The 23075-nt window shown below is 31.5% G+C and overlaps 1 protein-coding gene across 1 annotated transcript; it reads left to right on the top strand.

The window, feature by feature from the left end:
- The first annotated feature begins 1102 nt into the window (after positions 1-1102).
- LOC132930409 (tubulin beta chain-like) lies at positions 1103-22976 on the top strand. Its single transcript, XM_060996279.1, has 6 exons — positions 1103-1306; positions 16086-16194; positions 19850-20094; positions 21348-21907; positions 22335-22659; positions 22777-22976. The coding sequence occupies exons 1-6, from the start codon at positions 1250-1252 to the stop codon at positions 22840-22842; spliced, it is 1362 nt and encodes a 453-aa protein (XP_060852262.1). The 5' UTR covers positions 1103-1249; the 3' UTR covers positions 22843-22976.
- Positions 22977-23075: the final 99 nt, after the last annotated feature.

The raw sequence follows: 23075 nt of genomic DNA, 5'->3' as shown, positions 1-23075 counted from the left end.
GCATAGGAACGCCTTGTCGTCTCTGCAGCTAACACAGCTGCTGCTGCAGTTTCTATATATTGTTATGGTGATGTAGGTACACATCATGTTATAGCCGACGAAATCCACCAAGGAGGTTGTGGCGGGTGACGTGTCTTGTATACATATTATTTATTCCTGTAATAATTCGGTGATAACGGCTCTCACTCAAAACCGCGTATAATGTATTATAACTACCGATGGGAGACTTCAGTGCCAAATAATAGCATTTGGTCTCTCATTTATTTTTCTCCATTACATTAGCACTAGAAGAAGAATGGATCACAAAAATGTATTTTTTACGCCTGATTTACCCACAAAAAGTGTCAAGAAGTACCTATAAACCCACATACGATGACCATGATAGCCAATGGATAGTGCTTTGTAAAAAAATAACTATAATTTCCCTAATCTCAAAATCCTATTCCATCATCCAAGTCTTCTAGCCCAACGTACAGACACTTGCCTACTTTGCGTGTTTCACCTTTCCGGTCCGAAAAACACTGCGATAATCATTAGACACGTATAGCAATTTGTATGTCAGTAATGGAGAAAATGAAGTATTATAGTTTGACCTTTGTGTCGGTGGATTATCGTATTGTACTATTTACTTTTCCGATAATATGTAATTACATGACGTGTTATCACGAATAATAAAAAAAAAATAAACTTTATCAGTCGATATCGTTTGAAAACGTCTAAAGTACCTATATATATTTAATATATAATAATATGTATATTATGGCATTAATTGCATAGCCTTAAATCGTTACTGCAGTATGCACGTGTGTACTTTCCTATGCAAATCAAGCGGACGAGAAGCCACGTGCACCACTGTAGTAGACATATAATATGTATATACGTTGATGGGTGAGGAGGGATGGGTTCGCCTTATATATTCTTTTCGACGAGCAATTTCTATTATCATTATAATATATATATATACACATATATATGTACTATATATAATATGTATACATTGTAAATACAAAAAAAATATATAGTGTTACCACGGAGTATGGGCCGCGCGCGCATTCGGTGGTAGGGGAAACCGTCTAAGCGCCCGGCCGACGAAGTAGTGTGTTGCGATCCGAGGGCTCCATTCTTCGGTGCACTCCTCGTCTCGTCGGAAGTCCAAAGGAAGTTAACAGTAGCAGCCAGCAGCGAACACACACGCAGTCTTTACTCTTTGCAAATAACTTTGTAAACTTGAACAGAAAATTTGATCAACATGAGGGAAATCGTGCACTTGCAAGCCGGACAATGCGGAAACCAGATCGGCGCCAAAGTAAGTCTTAAACGTTTATTACTATCGTCATCGTCCTTGTACACAGGTATAATATACAGTGATACACATACACCTAAGTATCTACGCTCATTATTTTGAAAAGTTTATCTTTATTGAAAATATTTTTTTTGCCTATTTATAATTTAATGCCATTGTAAAACAAAGTTTTTGAAAAAATAAGATACAATTTTCAATTACTTTGCTCATTTAAATATTAAATACTTTCAATTAATTAATTATTCGTTCAAAATTCGATTTTATATATCAAAATTCTCTAAAAATATTCTGCTCCGGACATGAAATTAAAAATGTATGTTGTCATTCAATTAAATAATACATTTTAACATTTTTTTTCTGTATTTATATCAAATTATGTAAAAATAATATTTTCAAACTCTTCGAAATAATGAATGTCAATACTTAAATGGATACACATACTGTTTAAAATTATCATCGTGTTGTAAATAGGGTTGTTGAAATTTAATTATAAGCTAATCGAAATAGCCGTTTTATTCCTATGTTGATGCTATGTATTAATATTTTACCTTTTTAATTAAACATAATATAAGAAAAATTGTATAGGATTTAAATGGTGTACTTTTTCGGGTTTTCTGTGTATTATTAGTTTTTGGTTTTGAAAAACTGAAATTTAAAACATTGGCGTTTCATTTTAGTAAATAAATAAATGTATATTTTAATTTGACGGTTCAGCGACTCTTTAGAAGTAGGTATTACTTACTTCTTCGTAAATATCACAAATTTTTGATCGTTCGGACAAAATATATAATATTCCTTGTCGAAAGAGTACATATATATTGTATTGTATGCAATACATTTTTTTTTACGTTCAAGTAAACTTTTTTTTTCGATGACTAGGTATGTTTTAGTCGACACATATTTTCAAATAGACAGTTTGTCAAATAAATATTCCTCCTAATATCCACAACATTTCCTCGCAATAAAATATCCGGTTTCAACGATGATTTACCGGTTTAGCGTGTCGTCGTGTTGAAATCATCAAAAGAAATGGCTCCTATGAAATGTTGGGAAAATGTTGTTCATCTCACAATAATAATCATTAACATACCTATAGGCTATAATTAAGACTGTGCATTGAATGCACTATATAAAACTTAAAAATTCAGTATAAAATGCAATACAAAAAGGAACAAATGACATAAAAGATAAAAAATGTAAAATAAATTTCAAAACAATTAAATTCAAACTTTTTTTAAAAAAAGCTTCGTTACACAATAAGCAAATTAAACGCATTATTATGCCATAATTCACAGCTTATTTAAATATTATATGAACATTTGTCGCCCGAATCGATTTGCTTTAAAATTTCGAGATTTGAGTGCCAAAATATATTTGAATATTTTTGATATATTTAAATTTGTATGAATTTGTAAAACGTTTAATTTGAGTTTTTATAATTGCTGGGGAATTTTAAGCTCCACTTATTTGTGCATAAGATTTTATTCAAACTTAATCTTTATTTAGTACATAATGCAGTGTACAAATAATGGTCATACATTTAATGACTCTCAAATCGCCTAGCTACTCGTAGATAAAATAATATTTTAATAAATTAATAATCACCACATTGATAAGACTAAATAAGCGGCGACGGCGGCTTAATTCGTTTTTAAACGATGTTATAATAAGCTCATTCTTATTATAATTTTATGTGTATAATATTACGGTTTTAGGTATTTCGATTTATTAAACACGGTCTGCCAGAATCTATCGCCGTTGGTCACTATATACATATTAAACGCGATAAGACGACATTCCTGCTGCAGTATATATTTTATATTTGATCATATATGTTTCCACTCCTTGTGTTTGATATACAAATGCATAATAAATTATGATCGCCTATCCCATGATCGTTCGAAACGGTCAGTGTACACAAAACCACGACCTTTGTGTGCCTTGTCTGTACAACAAACGAAACATTGTATCGTTACACTGTGTACATGGGTAGTCCATGTAATAATATATATATGCACTTTGTAAATAATATAAATAAATGTAAGACAGATAACGACGGCGCCACGACGGTTCGTCAGCTAATATTTATATTATAGCGTCCGCACACGCATCACTTTAATATTCATATAAATTATTATCATTTACAATTATAGCTCGCGAATTTTTATAAGTACCTACAACAAACAATCGCCGATGAGTAGAAAATACACGTACAACTATAATATGTGAAGTTATAATAAAAAAACGTTTAAATATAATATAAGTAATATGCAAAATATGCATTTAAAGCCATTTGATATTTCATCCGATTAAGTCGTGAATGAATTTATAGCTTACCTAGCAAAAGGTATATCCAATAACCAAAACAATGCAACAAAGTTCGAGCCCTATCGATCATAATAATTTATAACACAATCTATGTAGATGCAACAAACGGCATCGTAGTCGTGATCCGACGCGGTTTGGTTTTGTGTGAAAATTCGATCGAAATTGTACTTGAAGTGTAATAGGTATATTATAATATATTAATATGGTTTGCATCAGCGTCGTCGTGTTCGGGGAGAGTCGAGTTTTTTGTTTTTATTCTCTCTGAAATTATTATTACACATACATATTATTATATTATTATTTTAATATATTTCCGACAGATCGTCGTGGTGTGACGCACGTGTATACAAACGTAATTTTTTATCGACGACCGCAGCAGAAATCTGTACAATATATATATAATATACATACCGCACGCGCTTGAATAATATGATATATACATTTTATTCTTAAATATATAATATATACGTTGTAAAATAACTACGTGAAGACGCTGCAGCATAAATACATACATACATATTATTATATTATTATAATTTATAATATTATATAGGGCGACGGGAAAAGTAATACAAGTTCGCTGGGGATAATTGTACCTTTTCGGACACGCGCGATCTGGATTTCCGGAATTCAAACGAAAACCGGTCCCCGGCATCGTCTCTAATATATTATATCGTTATTATTACATGGGTAACATTACAACCGCGTTTCGCGGTGCAGCATCAGCGTCATAGCGGTCGTCTTTGCGGGTGCAGCGGGCGTCCGCCCATTGTGTTTGCAGCGAGTGCATATAATATTTGTTATTCTTTCCAGACTTGCCGGACTATACCAATAAATAAATATCATATATTATACATTATTCAACCGACCCCGTTTTCAGAATGGTTTAAAATAATGTATATTTTAATATATTCTTTGCGACGACAAAACTAAAAAAAAAAATAATAATAAAAAATTGCATTTTCGCGTTTGTACCGTTATGTGATGCATACAATATACGAGTATATATATAAAAATCGATATATATATATATGTTATCATTATTATTATTATTATTTTGTCTACGGCTGCGGCGGAGTTTCACACACGCACGCTGTATATATAATATCGTCATTGTATGCACGATGGTGCTGTTGAAGAAGCTACAGCAGCAGCAGCAGTGCAGGACGAAAAGACCCTGACAAATCGGTAGAATATTATTTTAACAATGCCACGCTCCCATATAATATATTATATTATTTTATATTATATCGAGCACAATAGTCTCCGATCGGAGCAAACTCAGTACACGCATTATAATACTACACGTAAATATATGGTGTATATATATATAATATAAGTACCCACATAAAATCTACAGGTATAAGGTACCTGCTGTACCTATACTCCGTGAACGCATCGCCGGCGAGAAGATAAGTTCAACGTTCTGCGCACGTATTTCACGATGATATTAATATTATGACGTACGTTGTCGTCGCCGTCTTCATTATTATAGCACTCACACATACCTACATATTTATATATATATATATATAAATACATATACACATAGTATAAGTATGATGGTGAATGTGCGCGTGTAGGTATATGCCTAGATTTTTATTATTGTTACATACGTCGCCCGCCCCGGCGTGGTCCAAAACGAGTATATACTCGTTAAAAGCAAAAAAAAAACAAAATTCATTTTTTTTTAATTTAAAAAAAACCATATACATGCCTATACAATTGATGCTGTTTATAGTGTTGCACGACGTCCGCGGTTTTATTATAAAACGTATAGTATGTACGCTGCACCACGTGCATGTGTATTATAGCTGTATTATAGCTGGTATATCTATACACCATATACATAATAATATTATAAACTATTGGGCCGTACTGTGTTCCTAGCATTTTTCTATGTCTCTCCTTTTTCTATATAATACTTAAATATAGTTATTATATTATCAGGTAATCCGCTAGACATGCTCACCCCCGTTCGGATAATTTTTTTTAATTATGCATTTATTTACATTCTCTATGTATATTTAAGAACTATATGGATACAATTGTTTTTCTTCTAATGTGGGTCAACCTTTTTTAGTGCTTATTGTTATAACCAAATGATTTTTTTTCGAATGTTATGTCTATAAATTTAGATTTGATCGAGTAGTTTTTGAGTTATTTAATTTTATGTAACTAGATATTAATGATAATAGGTCCAAGTGATAATAAAAATTATAAATGGAAAGACATGGACTATTATGATAATTTGTTAAAACTTTTTGAGTACAACCATAAATGACTAACAGAAACTTTTTATTTGAATTTTTATTTATATACATCAACTTTTTCACAAAAATAATTTTCATTAAAATACGTATCTTGTTTGATAAAAAAAAATTGTTAGTTTGTATCGCCACAGGACACATATGATGATTATCGCGTGCAGCAAACACTCATCTTTGTCACGGTGTACAATAATCGATTGCAATCTTTTATTACCTATGTAATTATTTTTCCTATAAAACATTATATTGTCATCATATTATGATAACTCTCTTATATAATATGTAAGTAACATCATACAGTTCATATATTATTCACATAGTCACATATTATGCGCTCGAGAACGAGACGCGCGCGATAGGTACGTATATTATAATATTGTCACGTTTGGATTCGAATATTCTGATTGTGTATATAGATACTGCGACGCGCCAACGCGGCATTATATTAATGCATAACCTAATAATATTATAATATACCTAGCCAGCGATTACACCGTGATTTGCTGTAAATTGTAATATTCGTATTGTACAATGTACATCATGTCGTGTCATTATTCATTTCAGTGTACATTATTATTTTTTCATCATCATTATATCCTAATTTTATTACGATTAAAACGCGAGCATATACAACTTTAATTCCATTGTGATGGCGACGACGACTTTTGCGTAGGTACAAAATATGACGATGCACACAAACAACAACAATTTGAATTTAAAATAATATATCGAAATTTAAAAATGGTATTTATCACATTTAAAATTTTAACGATTTTTTACGTCAAATATAGACTAAAATACTAATTGCAAGTTCAAAATAATTAAAAATTAACATTTTTAGAATTTTAAAACGAATTTCCATAAAATATTAATTATTTAAAAAAAAATTTAATTAAAATTCGGGTTTTTATTTATTATGTGTTCGTGCGGAGAAAACTCAATTTACAAATTATAATTAACAGTGGAAAATTAGTAGATATTTTACGCATAATGATACAGAAAAAAATAACTCGCCTATAGTAATAATTATATACGAAAATAATTAAATAAATCCTAATTAGGTATCTTATCTAATCTATGATCGTAAAACATATTTATATACACTACAATGTTTTAGAATTACGGAAATATACTAAATTCGCCAATAAGTCGAACAATTATATAAAAGTTTAAAAATGTAAAGAAAATACAAAATAAAAGTTTAAAAACGTTATGTTATATTATATCTTATATGGTTAAAACTTTTTACTAAGATAGTTCTAAACGTCTCGAGCTCAAAACTTATTTGTTAGAGATTCGTAGATTTATTATAAACATAAAAAGTGCATGTACTATAAATAATAAATGCACGTCTATACAGTATACACTCGAAGACTCGGACGAGTACAACGACCGTAATTATCGTATATTATATATCTACTTTCTCGGGATTCTCAGCCGAGTGTATATATTATTATTATAATTTATATTATAATCACATGTACCGCACGCAGTGTACACTGTACCCAGATCGGAAAGATCTAATCTAAAAATCAGATCAGAAATCGTTCCGGACCGAAAGGCGAAGAGTCGTTATACACGCTGCAGTTTTGTATTATTAACGTTTCGCGCGGTATATCGCAGTAAATCAACTAAAACTACGCGCTGCAACATAGATCTTTAGCGTGTTATATAGACACTAATTCAACTCCGACTATAAAGGCTATAGTTACGTAGTATTTACTTTAAAATCGTTTACAATTATGCATAGGTAGCTATCCATTTTGTTTTTATTTATATTTGTATATTTTTTAATTTGTTTTTTTTCGGATTCGTTTGTTTGTTTTAAAAATTTAATTTAATCTACATTTTCTGACGATCAAGTCCGCGGAGTTCGGATTCCCGGGTCTTGAGAAATGTTGCGTTCAATCCGGTGTGTGAGTTATTTCTGGAATTCTATCGTATACGTAGGTATATACCATGACGATTAAAGATATCTTCACTATTCGTATGGTATACGCTATATATGTCTATATACTATATACAACACAACAAAAAATGCATCTATCACGGGGACGTAGAACATAGTTTATTTCAACCGATGGCAGATTTTTACCGTAGCTCGTGCAACATTATTGTATAAATAACACCTCGTCGTGCTGGACGGTAACTGCGTGTTGGCGAATGACTATTATTGAGACTTAAGTAGAATTTAGAGAAAAAACACCGTCCGTATGCGTCGAAAAGATAAATCGACCGACAGTTTTCGAGTGCGACGACGTATAAGTGTACTTTTTAATAACATTATACACACACAAATCCGTCGTCAGACCTTCAGGTCGGTCTGGAGTGCGTCAAAAGGACCGAAATAAACATTGCGTGCACACAAACACACACACGAAAAGTCTTTCCTGACAGCGTTCCAGACGAGTCCCCTGGAATGTTTATTTTTGGTCTTTCCTCTGGAACGTGAGCGCGTATAGAACCTTTACGGAATAGATATAATTATGTGACTCGTCGTCGCCGCTGCCAATTATTTTATTTTTACATCTTAAAAAGGACCAAGAGACACTTCCGCCGCCACACGCAGCACGCACGTATACCTCCTCCTAATAATAATTGTTACACTGCACATGTTTTTAACGCGTAATATTATTATAGAGATATTAGATATAGTAGCGTATGTTATCGTACACTTTAAACGCCGCCGCGACATCAGGGGCTGTTTCTTTGACGCCAGATATAACGTTTAAGTATAATGTATTATTATTATACATAATACAATATCAAGTTTAATCGATCCGACGTAGAAATTGGTTTTAGATTGATCGTAAATAATGCGTCGCTCAATTAGTTAAAATATTATATTTTAGAGACCACGAGTAGGAAATGGTCGAGTACATATGAAATAGAAATAGTTATCAGCATTCTGCAATATACATAAAATTATAGCATAATAAATACAAATTATTAGAGTTATTATTTTTAATTAATTACAAATTACATTAACGATTATGTTTAAATATTTGATAAACTTCGGTCTGTTCTATATAAGTCATTATATACCTATTAATAATTCATTAAGTTGTAAATTGTAATAAAATTAACATATCATTTTAAAATCATTTAGTTCGAACTACTATTATTTTTTTCAATCGTAGTCTTTTAACCTTAAAATATTATCTATATGTATTTAAAATTATTTGTTTTATATGTTTTATTTTTTTCTTATTTTTACTCTTGCAGACTTCAACGCTAGATCATATATTATACGAAAACTATATCGTTATGGCCAATGTTGATCTATAAATGATTGTTATTACATTTTTTAACTTCTAACTTTAGTTGAAATACTAAAATCTATCCTATAGCGAGTATTTTCATTATTTGGGTTCACAAGTGTGTGGTAATTAATATGAACTAAAATGTCTGAGAATAATTAATTATTATCCAATATTATATAAGTATAAGTCATCGTAATTTAAATGATTTACAAAAATTTATATATTAATTTATCTACACATAAAATAATATTTTTTTTTATGGGACGATATTATATTACATAGATTTCAAATGCTTATTAAAATATCGGTAATTTTACGGTACCTACTTAATATGATGATAAAAACTTGTTTCAATTTTTTATTGATCGAGTTCAAGAAATTAACATGATTTATATAATATAGGTACTATGTATACTATTTAGACTATATAGTATATATCCCTGCAGTATCAGACTATAATATAATATTATGTATACTCTCTGTGACTTTGCAGCTGATTAATGATTATTATACTGTACATTATTATACGTTACGTATTGGTACGGTCATTTTTTTATAGCCTCCCACGCGCACGTTCGGTGCTACATCGTTTACCGCAGTACAGCATTTAGAAAAAAAACAATTTAAACCGTACGATTTACAGTAACCAGGCGCTTATTATACACGTACGTTTTCCATCTCGTCGCGTCCAAAACCCGATCTTATCCTCGGATGTAGGTAATAATATAATATATGTACACACTACACGTATAGCGAATATACTGCTGTCGAGTGTCGAGTGTATACGTAACATAATATAATACCTGGTAAATTATGGAGTCGTGTACAACGAACACGCTGTTTACCTAAACGCGTTAGGATTTTTTTTCAGTTTTTTTTTATTACCTATTCTGCTGCAGTCTTTGCAGTTTGAATTTTTAATTTTTCGCGCGTCACCGATGTTGCGTCGACGGTCCGGTTACTTTAATATATACATTCGCTGTTATTAAAAAAATAATAAGTCGACGAGCGTTCTTTTTAAAAACAATTTTATAATTGTACACGCTTCGGTTCTAATCCGTTACACTGAAGTGATGCAGACCGACAAACCGTATCATATTTATATATTATATACTTTACACAAACGATACTGCGTATGCATTTCCAGCTCTCGTTTATATCTACGCGCATCAGATAATATTATCAAAACTTACACAGGATATGCACACCTACACGTACGTGGAGGATACAATTAAATTCCTGCCCTGGACTATTGCATTTTATCAATACTATACACTATACAGTATATATAAATTATATTATATTAAATTGTGCGCGTGTTTTATTGAATATTATTGATTTGTTATTCCCTTGGTGAGATTATGATATTGCAACAGTCGAGTGATTAGCGCGTGTTATCATCGCTGTTGCAGTATACGCAAAATTTCGTATTCCCGTGGTCAAACTCGTAAAATAATAATAATAATAAAAAAAAAACATGTAATGTAAATATTTTAAATTCTCACAGGAGTGGAAATAAATTTTTTTTTAATTTATTAGCACTCTGCGGCCGATGGAAAACAATTAGGAGGTAGATATATACAACACATATGTGTATTACGTATTATGATATATTAAATAGAAACCGTGATAGGAAGAATGTCTGTATATTCGCGCGACTGGCATAGTGAAAAATGGACGTAGAAATAAATATTATACACTCTTATCGTGTCACGATACTTACTCCGTATACCCGTACATAATATTCACTGTAAAAATATACTTACATTTTTTTTTATACCTGTAAGTATAATATACGTCGTTTTGAACTTGTAGCAATCGTAGATTTTTTAAAAAAATCACTCACCGAGTGCGCATTTATGTATCAACGTACTGTTGTAACTGTGTAAATCTTATCAGATTTTATTTTTTTACAGACCTATTCTGTGTCGCCACATGTATCATTAATGCAAAAAACTAATCCGAATGTATATATATTATACGCTATTTACAAAAAATGTATACCTTTTAAGTATGTCTACGTATGTAGCCGATGACTAACGTGATAATTTAACAGTTCGTATACTTTATATATAGATATTAGTGGTACTACACTTGCCACTTAAACAAGGTCTATACGGCCAATCCCTTAAAATTATATGATTTTAAATTTCCTGCAGGTTTCAGTGGCCTCTATTATATATTTATGTATAATATAGCCATATTAAAGGCGACGCGTGTAATATATATGTAAATATGTCAATATATCATGGATTTTTAAGTTTTTAGGCGTTCCAAAAATGTAATACCCACCACTATTAAAGTAGGTATTACAATCTACAACAGATTGTTAAAATCAAATAAATCCAAACGATGGTCTTTAGACGAAACATAGGCGCCTCGTCAATTTCGTATAAAACTACTTAATAGGTTTGTTTATAATATGTGTATTAAAATATTTCTCTAAAGTCTAAAATAATAATAATAATGATAAAAAAACATATTGTATAATAAATAATTATAAATGCTTTTCTTTAAGTGATCGTAAATAATAAATACCTATAGTTTGTGCCTTTAGTATGTATAAAATGTATATAAACAAAAATATTGGTCGGGTTAAATGTGTTATTATTATTTTGAGTTGACAAAATAGTTTATTATATACGTAGATATTGTATATAGTGTGTTATGCACATTCGAGGTTGGTTTCAAATAATAACTCATAAATTGATAAATTAATATGGCCACTAGACCTTAAAATTGAAATACAAATAAAGCGAGAAAATGTGCCATACCTAGTTAAATAGTTTAGTAATGTTTCGAAACAATAGAATATTAATATTGATATGTACCCAAGCTTATATTATGTGACTATATATAGGTGTATTATATAGTATATGTATATTGTAATATTATAGTTAAAAGATCTCGCAAGCATAAAATCAATATAAAAATGTATATTAATTATTATCAAAATTTGTCATACCTTCAGCTGTTTGAATTATGCACAACTATACATACTTTTTAATGAATTTCTCTGTATGTATAGTTACTATACAGACAAAGTCAAAAATATTGTTGCAAATATATATGTAATTGATTTCAATTGTAAATAATTTAAACCGGCTTCTAATATCCGCAAAACAGTTGTAAGAAAAAAAGAAAAAAAATGATTTTAAAAATACATAAAAAAATAAAATAAATTAATTTAGCCGTTATAACCGTTCCGTTTACCAGCGCATATATTATAATCTATATATAGCTAGGTGTCTCCGCGTGTACCACCTTTATACACATTTATATATTTAATGTTAATGTCAGACTCGTTTAGCGCACGCAGGTCATCATCGTGTGTATGTAAACGAATAAATGCAGTTCTGTCAAACCGACGGTGGCGGCAGTCGGGTTTGGGTAGATCGTTAAAAAAAAAAATCATATCATTACAAGCCGCCGAAACGTTTACGTTTTTTTCCCCGCAAATAATAATACTCATACTATACGCGTGCCTTGTACGTCGCACACAATCACCCTAGCCCGCATAATAGTGTATTTGCATGTGAAGTCGAATTTCCACACGACGCACAAATTGAATAACAACTATAAAAATGTGCGCACAAATTATACCACGAAACTGCACGCGTCAAAAACACTGCACGAAACACCTCTGCTATATTGTATAGTGGCCTGTGTCGGACAGGTATGTATTACATTAATATGTACAGAATGATCTGTTAAATTGGCCGCAGTAATTTCCATGTTTAAAAATGAAGATTTATCGATAAATATTTAAATATATTGCGTGCTTATATAGTAGCACACACTGACACACTGCTACAAGTTATAACAAAAATCCAATTCTAACTTTTTAGTTTTTATTTATATTCATCATTCATCGTATTACATGACTTCTATATTTTGATAATCTATATTCTATAGACCTTCCGCCACAATCAGAAACAAAATTTGAAGGTAATAAGAATACAGGATACACCTAGATCATGGCCACCATCAGGAATAGCAGCTACCACCCATTTTCGTTCAAATTTTGCATTTTTGAAAATAAAATTTTTTTTTATATTACCTATATTATATTTTAAAGATAATTATGATACAAATTATTTATTAGGTATTACTTTTTATCATTTTAGTTTTTAAGTTTTCTGTGGTATATTGTAAACTTAATTTTTTGCAAGTATCTTCGTATAGTATTGAAATAAACCTCAATCCCGTATTAATAGGTTAAGTCCGCGCGTGAAAATTATAAATAAATAAATATACTCATTTGGTGATTTACGCGCGTGTTTTATTTATTAATTTATTTATTATACGCCGTCGGAATAATAATAATAATAATTATAGTGTAAACTCACGCAGTCAACGCTGCGTATCCCGGAGACGCCATCGTACGTTATTATATTATCACGGTCTGATGTTTATGACCACGGCCAGGTTAAAATTTAGTGATTTTCGCTCAAGATTGTTGATATCTATATGCGAAAATAAAAGCGATTGTAAACCCACTACCGGTACGATTTTTTCACGTGTAAAACAAAAACATAAGTTCCACTGAATATACACTGATACTCACTATTCTTCTGACCTATAAACATAAACGTAAACGCCTCCAGTATTATTTTTTTTGACCAATTTTATTTTATTATTTTACATTTTAAGTTAATACTAAATTTTATTAGACATACTTTCTTTCATACAAAATTAATTACACAACGTCAATGTCTTACACTACCATTTTTATTACATCGATATTTGATTTTTTGTTATTTTTATGTTATGAATTACGAATACATTTGTAAAGTTAGTAAGGAACTAAAAGAACTGATCATATAGTTAGTAATTTTAGTTTAATTATTTTCATTTTAATACTATCGTGTTATATTGAGTGTACCTATATATAATTATGCATAAACATTTTACAAATGTATGGGATTTTTTAAATCAGTTTGAACTAAATATATTATGTACTAATATGGACTAAAATATAACATCTATTTTGAATTTTATGTATAACCATAGAAACTGCTTGTTAGAATTTTGCAATAGGTACATTGCCATTTTCAGATATACCTATAATATCTTCTGTTAACAAAATTAACAATAACAAAAATTGTCATTTGAAAATAGGAAGTTATTATATTGCCACAGGACACGCCTTGGCCTTATTCCTTAATGTATAAAAATAAAATATTTTGAAAATGTATGACATTAACGAATACTTAAGAATTTTGAAAATTAAAGTTTGAATAAAATATAAATGCATTATTATAATTTACAAAGTTAATAATATACGATAATGGAGGTGAACATTCTATAGGTAGTGAATCACCCTATGTTTGCGCATATCTATGTAGGTACTTGAAACGATTTTCGACGGAAATACGCACTCATCACTTGCGTGGCATATTATTATACTTAATGATTTCTCGACTGTTATTTGCAAACAAAATATATATATATATATATTAGCAACAACAACAATAATAAAATACGGTGTAGGTACCTACGAATTTTACGCGTTTCTCGCATTAGTCGTTATTACTGCTCCGGCGGCGAATCCATTCCGTCGAAATCACACGAAATTACTTCGTGCTACGACGGTTCGTATATTATATTTGTAGCTGGTATACGCATCCAGAAACGGGAGTTATTAAAAAGTCGTTTAACGGGTGCTTAAAGTCATCTCCGAAGGGGGTGGACGTCGTCCGTGGGAATCGCAACCGGTTTCCGCGGTCATCGGTAAATGGTATAGGTAACTACAAACTTTTCTCCATAACAATATATACTGTATAATAATATATAATATACGGTAAGAGCGATTTTTAGCCCTCAAAATGTTGTCATTTTATCATTTAATTATAGCTGTGTTAGCTACGAGCCGTTAAAAAAATCCTAGTTATAGGATTTTTAAATATTTCACGTGTGAATTGTTTTTCACCACGAATTGTCCTACCTCCGACGCCTATATTTATTGTCAGACTTCACAAATTTCGCATTTCCAAAACGATTATTGTCGTTCCTATAACATAATCGACGTGACGCACGCGTTAAACGTGTGTTTTTGGTCTTATACACAAAAGACATTACAATGTGCAGGTGTGCATTGGTGCGTATAATATAGTATAACCATAGCGCGAATATTAAATAACCATTAATGTAGAATAGTAAAATAGTAGCCTTCTCATATTATAGTGTGTTGTAAACGCATGTGCTTTTTTATTTTACCGAGGGTAGGTACTAGATATTGTAAAAATATAATTTTACAAGTCATTGAAACAAAATTACACTTTTAGCGCACTAATTCAATTTCGTGCCTATACATAATATTAAATTATATTGGGTATTTGGACATTTGGTATGTACCACAAACCACAAAAACAGATTTTGTGTTTTAAGAGAACATTATGGAAAAATATAACATATTTTTAAAATCGAATTGGCCCGACTTATAATAGTCACAAATGATTTCTCCTAAAATAATTGGTTCGCTGGTTAATTTGTTCTGGATCTATAATCTATATACATGAACTACGGAGGTAACGAACATTTTATGCATTAAGCGCGATATTATTATTGGAATACCTTAAATTATACCTATAATTGGAATTTATGTACAACCCTGGTAAGCCGCTAAGGAAAGATGCCGTAAATTTTCTGCTGCACGCGCTATTTTGAGAAAAATGCCTTTTACCTTTAATTTGTTTTTTGATTGTACCTATATCATACAACTGCCGTAAATATAATATAATAACTATTAATGTGAATACGCGACTTATAATTTATTTTATATTTTACCACATTTTATTACAACGTTAAATTTACAGGATTTAATAAGTTTATCGTCAAGACGTATATTTACCTAAATATAACATACACCAACAAGTGTCAAAACGTAATACTAATGGTCGTATGGTTTTTTTCTTACAGTTCTGGCAAGTCATATCCGAAGAGCACGGAATCGACTACACGGGATTCTACAAGGGCACGTCCGAACTGCAGCTGGAACGCATTAACGTTTATTACAATGAAGGGTCTGGTAAGGCGCTCTTCGACATTATATTTTAACGCTCATAGACGTACAAAGACTATAAAGATATCATAAGATATATGTATATATATATATTGCATTTGTGTGTAGCCTCTTGTGTGCAATATCATAATATAATATACGAGTATAGGACGTACGTATTTATTATTATAGCCCGGTCGTCGGGGTTATTCAACGATGAGGTCAATCCACGATAATAATTGTACATTTGTACGACGGCTATACAGACATTAATGTGTGTTACAGTGTATTAAACGTGCATCAAAATTATTAATATAATATTGTATAATATTTACGACGATGGTCAATGATTATTACTACCGCGTTTTCAGGCGGAGAACGATGCGGGAGGTTCGTGACATCGTGCACCGAGTACACCGCGTATGTATGCGTTGACTACAGCGCGGATGTACCATACTATAATATTCATTAACGGTTTGAAACGAATGGTTAAGACTTCTTTGATGTCTCTATTAAACGCTCTGTATATCCTTCAGTATGTTGTATCGTCCGTGTTTTGGCGACCGCCCATGATACTCTGGCGAACATATACCTTGTAATAATGTTAATACGTAGGTACCTACCAGTAAATTATAATATAACAAACTCAATAATCGATTAAAATTATCGATCGACCCGTCAACGACCGCGCATCTCCACTCACCAGAAAAACATAGGCACGAATTTTTTCATTTTTATATTATACGTTCTATACCGGACGCCGAGTAAATGTGAATTTGCAGGCCTATCAATAATCACGAAATATTGTAAGCTAGGATCTGATTTGTCAGGTATTTAGAAAAAATAAAATTAAAACGCAAACCGCAAACCGCAAACAAATACCTAATCTGAACCGAGCATTTTAAACTACACATATATATGACAAAAATTGGTGAATGACGTCATTCCCTGGTCATTTATGTACCAAAATGATTCAATTATGTAGGTTAATGTTGTAAGAAAACAAGTTCTAAGCTCAAATATACATCTTTTTCCGGTTATTGACATAATTTATCAAGATTAGTAGTTAATGGTAATAAATCTCAAGTAAAACAATATAATTATTGTTTTATTTCGTAATTGATTGTCTTAATACTTAATTTAATGAAAAGTTCGGTCAATTGAAATTAATAAAATAGGTGAACAATATAAATTATTTATTGGTGCAGCTATAATTACTATGACATTTCGAACTGCACAACGTTTCTGCTGAATTGCAAGCACATTTATTAGTGACACATTCTATTTTTCAGTCGTATCGATTAAAATCTTGATGACCAGCTATTCTTTATTCAGTGGCTTCACGTAGAATTATTTCCCTATTTTTTTTTTTTTTCGTGGCTTCATTAAGATCAATACATTTTTTGTTACATGGAAAAATTTGTGATCTTGTTTATTTGTGTTTCAACATGTTATATTCTATACCCTATTCAAACATTCAGGTACTTATTATTTAAAATTAAATAAATAATATCAAATTAAAATTGACTTACATAATTTATGCATGTCATTTTCACACAAAATAATAATTGCAAGTAAATTACGCGCAGAATCCCTATAAATAACTGGAATGTGACACGATCAGTTGTACCGACTTCGATATTTTTTCGAATTTTTCGCCACTTTTTATTGTTTATAATTTTTTTGATATATACTTCCATGTTCTATTTATGTATATTATATTAACTAAGACGAAAATGTACCAAATATATATTTTTAGCTATAATTGGCTTTATTTACACTTACTACAGATAAACCAATATTATTATATTATATACGTGTAATGACAGACAAAGAGGACAAAATAAATGTGACGCAGTCTGTCAGTAGTTTAGCTATATAGTACTGCTATAGTTTCGTGTTTTTTTTTTCAATTTATAATTTAAAATGTTTACGGGAGTAGAACAATTGAGTTAAGTGTATACTGTATAGGTTTATATGAATAGGTATTTGAACACGTACCTCAAATTTATGTATATACAGAATAATTCACTATAAACAAACCCACTTTTTTTCTTCAATAATGCGGTCATTTAAAATCTGATTTTCAGAATTTTTTAATTACCTACATTTTAAGATCATAATTTTAAATTCTTGACATTTTTTGTACTACGCGAGGAATGTTTTTTGAATATACAAATGTCTGATTTTTAAATGAGAAAATTTCTGTTGTAAATTATAACAATGGATAATTTTTTAAAAAAATGTTTTTGAAATCAAATTTCAAACGGGTAGTTTTTGAGTTAATTAATTTTGTGTATTGAGAATTATAGGTCCATGATGATAATTGATAATGGAAATAATAATCTATCAACATTTAAAATTATTAATTTGTAAAAATGGTTCTAGTATAATAAAACACTAGATCCAATATTTTGGATTTTTCGTTCATTTTGTTCATTTTATATTTGTATAAAACCATACAAAAAATAAAAATAATAATTGTTAAAATGGTTTCACTTTCACATACGAAAAACAGAAGTTTGCATCGCCATAAATATCGCCTTTAGTACTACAAGAAATCCTAAAACTTTTAAAATATCGTTAAGTATAATATTTAAAAATTCGATTAATTAGAATTCAAATAAATTCATTATTAAATGAAAAAGAGGGGTTAGCATATTTAGTGAATCACTCTGTATGCGTGGAGCGGAAACAATTTTTAAAAAAAATATTTAGCTTAAGCGGTTAGTAAAATTTTTCACTGCAATTCGTCTTTCCTATTTATATTTCCATCAACCATCGTATAAACACGTTTGCGAAATATACCACGTATTTTATGCACTTCTGTTGTATCAATAATAATAATATTTAAATATAATTATTTTGCTATGTATAAACAAAGTCATATTTATTACATTAAAAATAATTTAAACGTAACAATTTATTTAACTCTTCATATTTTATAATACCGAAATAAAAACAGCTAACTTCAGAATCGAGTCAAATATCTACACAGTGATTCATTTTATTTATCAAAGAATAATAATCATATTATTATACGATTAGCACTATTGAAGTGCAAAATAATAACCTACAGCTTATATTAACCATTTTTATCAAGTAATTTTAAGACGTATAAAACAATATAACACTTATAAATTATAATATTATATAACATAATATGAACATTGTGAATAGTCAATAGTGATGAATACCTATACAATTTACATACGTACCTACAACTTAATCACTAAATTCAACATACTGTAACTGCAGAAGAAGCTCTAATAATAAAAATATTAAAAATGTTATGTTTATTTCAACTATCTGTATTTATATAAATAATATCTAGTTATATGCGTGACCAAATTAAGACTATGATCAGTTTGATGCAATAAACTAATTTTGTCCCATGTTAAATGACAATCTTCTTAACTTGGTCGCACTACATATTTAACTCGCAGCAAAAGATAGGTATATGTCAATCATAGATATAATAGAGTGTTAAATATAATATCACAACAAACTATATTGTAATTCCCACGAGTACACACGAATATATTATACTAAAAAATAATTTGTTTTACAAAGTGTTTAGTATCATTTGGTATTTTGAGCAAAAAAAAAATTGTTGTGAACCACAACATAAACACAATTTGCGATGACATGCAATTTACGTTTTACTGGTCTTTCTTTCTAGCGGCCAACCGTTCGGAAGGTGGAAAATATGTGCCGCGTGCGGTCTTACTCGACCTGGAACCCGGTACCATGGAGTCTATCCGGTCCGGACCTTATGGCGCGCTCTTCCGGCCGGACAACTTCGTGTTCGGTCAGTCAGGCGCCGGAAACAACTGGGCCAAGGGTCATTACACGGAGGGCGCAGAACTTGTGGACGCCGTGTTGGACGTGGTGCGCAAAGAGAGCGAGAACTGCGACTGTCTGCAGGTATATAAAATTGTTAAAAGAAAAACATTTTAACTATATACAACCAATAAATATTGACGTGTCCGAAAACCCCCATAGAAGTAGATACCATTGTACTTCTCGTATACAATCCGCGACGACAAAAATAAACCGAATTTTTATTAACGGATTTATTATTTGCTCGATAATCACATATTTATGATAATGTTATAACTTAAGCATAAATCGTAAATAATATGTATACATGTAATTTATTTATATTGTATAAATAAGTAAACACTATACGTCGCGACGGGGACCAAAGTTTGGAAATCGTCCAAACATATATTATATATTATACATAATACATGTTAATATATTATTTTGCTATATTTAACACGTTTTACCATGTGCGGCGGTCTCCCGCGTTTATATTATTTCTTTATGCATAACTTTTACATACAAAGGTTTATTTGTTTTACATTTTTGATAAAGACGTTATATTGGTACAAACGAATTCGAAACTATTTGGGGAATATAAAATATATAACATAGTTGTGTATACCTATTTACGTTTTAACACGTATCGCACGCATATACATATTTCAGTTGCGATGGACGACTGTTTATCTACTGACAGCATGTAGTAGGTATGTACTTGTAAATTCCACTGGTGTATGCGGTTACCAATCGCATTTTTTTTATAATTCTAATTAATTATTATTATTTTATTATATTTCAATAACATTATTATTTATAAACATTATTGTCGTTTTATTACTAACGTAGGTATTGATGTATTATGTATAGTGAAACTATAAAAATTCTGATACTTTATTAGAATAGGTATTTATTGTAAAATTTACATGCGTTTCCAAAACTTTTTTTATTCGTTTTCAAGCAGCTTAAATAAAATGTCAATACTATTTCAATACTTAACCTATAAATACACGAGTATGAGCTTTAATAAAGGGTCTGAGGTCACGCCTATATCATATTAATATTATTCGCCTCAGTGGCGTAATTTGAGTCAATCACTTTATGGGTATACACTATACATAATACATATAATATATAACATTTTAAACTTTAGCAGAGCAACCTTCGTACAATTTTTAATTCACATACGTCATACACTAATATATACACACGATGGTTACGTGTTATTATTTAATACCATCACTGAAAGTATTATTTTAAAATTATTGGAGAGGGTGTCATCCCACGGTTACACTACTGATTCGCGCGCAATGATATAATAATAATTAATCGACGGTCGTCGTTCGTTTCTGCAGGGATTCCAGTTGGCGCACTCTTTGGGCGGTGGTACCGGTTCCGGGCTTGGCACGCTGCTCATATCGAAGATCCGCGAGGAGTACCCCGACCGGATCATGAACACCTATTCGGTGATGCCGTCTCCGAAGGTATCGGACACGGTCGTGGAGCCGTACAACGCGACGCTGTCCGTGCACCAGTTGGTGGAGAACACCGACGAGTCGTACCTGATCGACAACGAGGCGTTGTACGACATATGCTTCAGGACGCTGAAGCTGACCAACCCGACGTACGGCGACCTCAACCACCTGGTGTCGTTGACCATGTCCGGCGTGACCACGTGCCTCCGGTTCCCCGGTCAGCTGAACGCCGATCTTCGCAAGCTGGCCGTCAACATGGTCCCGTTCCCCCGGCTCCACTTCTTCATGCCGGGATTCGCACCGCTCACGGCCCGCGGCAGCCAGTCGTACAGAGCCATGAGCGTGCCCGAGCTCACCCAGCAAATGTTCGATGCCAAGAACATGATGGTCGCCTGCGATCCCCGACACGGCCGTTACCTCACCGTCGCCGCCATATTCAGGTCAGTAACGCCGCGAGCGCGTGCAGTATAGATACACGACTATAATGTGCTGTCACGTATTATCATACTCGCGTGGGAGCAAATAGCGTAATTGTTTTTTTCCGGGGGGGCTTAAGTTTCCTATAATATCGATAAATCAATTGGGCGGGTCCTCTCTCACTGCCGAGGACTGCAGAATAAGGACCAAGTACGCTCAAGCCATTTTGGTCTCAAAATTGTTGTCGCACCAGTTGAGATTTTTTTCTCGTCCTATTTTATAATGTCAAGGATAGGTTTTAGTTTTAATAACAAAGTACTAGGTATACTCTTAACTTCCTATACGCACAAATGCCTAATATAGATGACAGATTAGTAAACCGATACAGTTGCAAAATGCATATCACTATAATCTTTTCACGAGTTAATATTTTATGCATTCAACTTGCAGGGGCCGCATGTCCATGAAGGAAGTGGACGAACAGATGTTGAACGTGCAAAACAAGAATTCGAGCTACTTCGTCGATTGGATCCCAAACAACGTGAAAACGGCCGTTTGCGACATCCCGCCATGTGGTCTCAAAATGAGCTCCACTTTCATTGGAAACACCACTGCCATACAAGAGCTGTTCAAGCGCATATCCGAACAGTTTTCGGCCATGTTCAGAAGGAAGGCGTTTTTGCACTGGTACACCGGAGAAGGTATGGACGAAATGGAATTCACCGAAGCAGAATCCAACATGAACGATTTGATATCCGAATACCAACAGTATCAGGTACAGTTCGGTTTATTATTATTTTTTAGACAAGACATTTGATCACGTGAGATTACGAAATAATTTTGCAACTATACCTATTTTATAATATTCCTATAATGTCATCTTACATTACAGGAGGCATCGGTGGACGAGGAGTACATCGAAGAAGAAGAAACCGAAGAGACAGACATGTGCGATTAAGCTTATTAGTTATTATACTGTAAGTTTCATTGTTATAATGTAATCTTAATTTATGTATTTTTTTTTTTATATAGAAACATATTATGTATAATTTCTCTCAATTAAATTATTAAACATTTTGTACTTGATTTTAATTAAGTTTTGTATTTTAATAGTTTATGATTTATATATATATTTATATATTATACATTTTAATCAATAAACCATAATCTGCGTTTAAAATGCAAGTTATA

This window comes from Rhopalosiphum padi, chromosome 4 (genome assembly GCF_020882245.1).
Source record: "Rhopalosiphum padi isolate XX-2018 chromosome 4, ASM2088224v1, whole genome shotgun sequence".
In the NCBI taxonomy this organism is placed as follows: Eukaryota; Metazoa; Arthropoda; class Insecta; order Hemiptera; family Aphididae; genus Rhopalosiphum; species Rhopalosiphum padi.
Note: the sequence above shows the minus strand (reverse complement) of the source record. Positions and strands in the feature narration are given on the sequence as shown.